The sequence below is a fragment of the Convolutriloba macropyga genome, chromosome 15 (genome assembly GCF_964194025.1).
Source record: "Convolutriloba macropyga chromosome 15, txConMacr16.3, whole genome shotgun sequence".
Classification (NCBI taxonomy): Eukaryota; Metazoa; Xenacoelomorpha; order Acoela; family Convolutidae; genus Convolutriloba; species Convolutriloba macropyga.
Genome location: NC_134482.1, coordinates 30,815,799 through 30,819,634, shown reverse-complemented (window position 1 = coordinate 30,819,634; position 3,836 = coordinate 30,815,799). Strand labels below are relative to the sequence as shown.

At 33.8% G+C, this 3,836-nt stretch overlaps 1 protein-coding gene across 1 annotated transcript in view; it reads left to right on the top strand.

Annotated features, from left to right (window-relative positions):
* Window positions 1-2,901, top strand: part of LOC142354147 (angiotensin-converting enzyme-related protein-like) — a 51,788-nt gene extending 48,887 nt beyond the window's left edge. The window contains exons 10-11 of the mRNA XM_075406413.1: window positions 1,641-1,910; window positions 2,655-2,901. Coding sequence (XP_075262528.1) covers window positions 1,641-1,910; window positions 2,655-2,774 — 390 coding nt within the window. The 3' untranslated portion in view covers window positions 2,775-2,901. The remainder of the gene's footprint in view (window positions 1-1,640; window positions 1,911-2,654) is intronic.
* The last annotated feature ends 935 nt before the right edge of the window (window positions 2,902-3,836 follow it).

Sequence of the window (3,836 nt, the reverse complement as noted above, 5' to 3'; positions counted from 1 at the left end):
TCTTATAAGTTCTTACACGGTAAAAATTCATCTTATAAGTTCTCACACGATAAAAATTCCGTCTTATCAGATCTTACACGATAAAGATTCCGTCTTATCAGATTTCATACGCCAAAAAATCTTGAAGTATGGCATGTTCTTCACATTGAAGATAATTCGGAGTTGCTCTCATGCAGTAGCCGAAAAGCTACAGCATGCAACACTTAAGTGTCAGAGCAACAAAGAGAAAAATATCTTATACTGTCTTTTAAGACTTATAAGATATCGTAAAAAAGATTATTTGAGTGACAGGGGCTTTCTCCGAAGCGCTGATTATCAAACTAGGCTGAAAATTTTTCTTCAAAGACCAAAACTATCTTGGACTGCTAAGTTTAGACATAGTACCCCGTTACAACTCACAATAAAACTGCCGCCAAAACAGAATCAACAAACGTTTTTTGTTTCAAAATTGGTTAGCTGACCGATTATTTTTTACTTTCATAGGAGCTTGATTACGTTATACGGTTAAATTGAAATCATTAAAACATGTCATATCAGATCTTACACGATAAAAAATTCCGTCTTATCAGATCTTACACGATAAAAATTCTAATAAGCGGATTTTTTTATCTTATAAGACGTCTTATCAGATCTTAAACGATAAAAATTCTGATCAGGCGAATTTTTATCTTGTAAGTTGTCTTATCAGATCTTACACGATAAAGGTTCTTGTCAGCAGAATTTTTATCATGTGAGATGCTGACTAAAAATTTTTTATCGCGTAAGATCTTCCAAGATATTACAAGATTAAAATTCTTAGTCAGCTTCTGATCAGATCTTACATGGTAAAAATTCCGGAATCACTGGGGTATTAGATTTGTGTAATACTTAATTTGCTAACATGTGTCATATCAGATCTTACACGATAAAGATTCCGTCTTATCAGATCTTACACGATACAAATTCCGTCTTATCAGATCTTGCACGATAAAAATTCCGTTTTATCAGATCTTACACGATAAAAATTCTGGTAAGAGGAATGTTTATCTTATAAAATGTCTTATCAGATCTTACACCATAAAAATTCTGATAAGAGGAATGTTTATCTTATAAGATGTCCTATGAGATCTTACACGATAAAAATTCCTCTTAACAGAATTTTTATCGTGTAAGTTCTGATAATAGGAATTGTTATCGTGTAAGATCAGAGCAGATCTTACAAGATATAAATTCTTAGTCAGCATCTTATCAGATCTTACACGATAAAAATTCCACAACCACTGGGGTATCCATCAGATGTCTACGCCGGATTAATCACCCATTGCGTATTTTGCAAAAATGGGTCTCTTCCTCATTGTAGTTTCGAAGAAAATTTAACATTGTAGTTTCGAAGAGAATCTGATATATTGGAGAGTAAAAGAGAAAAAAGCAACATTGTTTGGAATTAAATGGATGGCGATCAATTTTGAAGAATTATTGATAATGAAAAAACTCTGAAAAAATATTATCACTTTAAGAAGCTTTGTCTGGGACGCTCTTGTCAAAGGTCATACTCAAACTGTTTTGGGTAAATGGAAATGGTTAAGAGTTTCAACAAAAATTTGATATAAAAAAGATGAACAGATATTTGTTGAACAAGAATTTTTAAAAGTTTATTTTAGGGCTTAACAACCCCGGATGGCAAAAATAGGGGCGAGGAGTACTTTGACATTGGAGCCTTCAGACACTTGTCGAGTATGTTCCCACTGTTTTCGACATACTTGATTGCAGTGCCACTTCAGTTTCAGTTCCTCAAAGCTATGTGTGTGGGTAAAAACAAGGATTATAGTGATTGGACGGATTGTGACATTAGTGGGAAACCCGAAATGACGGAAAAGTTGAGAGAGATGTTGAAGAAAGGAAGTTCTGTCGACTGGAAGAGTCAATTGAAGGTAAAATGCTTACCCTGGTTGAAGTTTTTTTGATTTCATACAAGGAATCATATATGATACTGTCCATATTCGATTTTTTCTACGATCCTTCTGTGAAACCAAAGAAATCATATATGATCCAAGAATGAAATCCAAATTTTCATATATCATCCAGATTTGATGATCTTTGTAGAATCAATCAATTCCAAAAGTTACTTAAAACTAAGCAACTAAAGCTAAAAATCAAACATAAACCTAAGCATAAAACCCCGTCTTATCAAAATTTGATAAAGCACCAAAACAAAAGTTCATGAACTCATTCATTTTGTTCCGCAATTCTTGTCTTTCACTGCAAACGAACAAACTTGAAGAATGTGATAAAATTTATCTTGTAAGATCGTAGATCAGGTCTAACAAAATTGCCCTGCCTGTAATCTGTAAGAAGGGTATGCATATGAGATATGATAAGTTCATCGTCATATTTTAAACGATTAAATTAACAATCAACTTTTGGTTGATTTTGATTTTAGCTGATCCAGATATAAGTTGAACTTCACCGTTATTATAGATAGCATCATTGCTTTCTTTTGTTTTTATTTCTTTCTTTCAGCAATTCCTACTAAATTGAAATTATTATTTGTTGATTAGCTGGGTTATGGCATACTTGAAAATTATAACTATTATGAAAACAAATCTCTTTGCAACTGAAGTACCAGGATACAATACTGGATAGTGAACAAATAATTGCATGCTGATATTGTTCAGGATTTCACTGGGGATGATTATGTGAATACAAAGCCAACTCTTGAATACTACAAACCCCTGGAGGATTGGTTGGATAGATACATTCAAGATCACGGCATACCTGTCGGGTGGACATGGTGAATGGGAAACAGAGTAATACATGAAACATATCAGAGGCATGTTTTGCATGAGGGTGGACGAAGAGCTCATAAATGAAGTGATGTTAAAATGAAACTTACATCAAAATATTTTAAAACTTTCAACGCAGACTCACTAACAGAACATCTCGTTTAACTGGGAAAAAATATTACCCAGGTCTAGGTACAGACTTATGAAAAGACAATGCTCGACCCAAATGTACAATGAAAAGACCATACTCGACTCATTTGAGCTATGAAAAGATTTTAGCTGGACTCTAAGTCATTCTCAACTTTAGCTCGACTCAGATTTTTCGCAAAAGACTATAGCTGGACCCAAAAATTTACAAAAACTTTGGCTCGACCCAAAATTTGAGCTGGACTTAAGCTCGACACAATGTTTGCAAACAAGGTCGAGTTAAAGTCTTTTCATGGGTCCGTCATTAGTCTTTTCATAGGTCTTTTTGCCATTAACATTTTACGGGTAATATTGCATATAACGTAGTCAGCATGTATGCTCCTTCATCACTTACGATTCACAAATCTCTCAAAAACGTGCTTTTTTTTAAAAAAAAAGATAGCTCATAATTTTGTAAGGGAAAACAAACTGAATAACGCCAAAATTTTGTCATGGCTAATGGGACTAGGACCAGTACACTTAAGCTAGCTGGTTTCACTGAATCAAGTAATGTGGTTATATACTCAAGCGGCAATAACTCTTTACCTTAAGATTTGACTAAAATTCTTTACTCTTTTGGCAGTTTTCCAACTCATTCATAAGTTGGACTGCTCTGGTGCAAAGCTATTTAATCTTGCTCCGGTTTTGCTTCTCTATGTACAGAAGCAGGAAAAAATTAAAAAAAAAACTTTGAATATTGAAAAAAAAACAGACTTATGAAAAGATTAATTGTGGACCCATGAAAAGACCTTAGCTCGACTTTGTTGGTTATGAAATGACTAATGATGAACCAATGAAAAGACCTCAGCTGGACTTTCTTCGTTATGAAAAAACTTTAGCTCGACCCATGAAAAGATATTAGCGCGACTTTAACTAGGAAGCTTGACC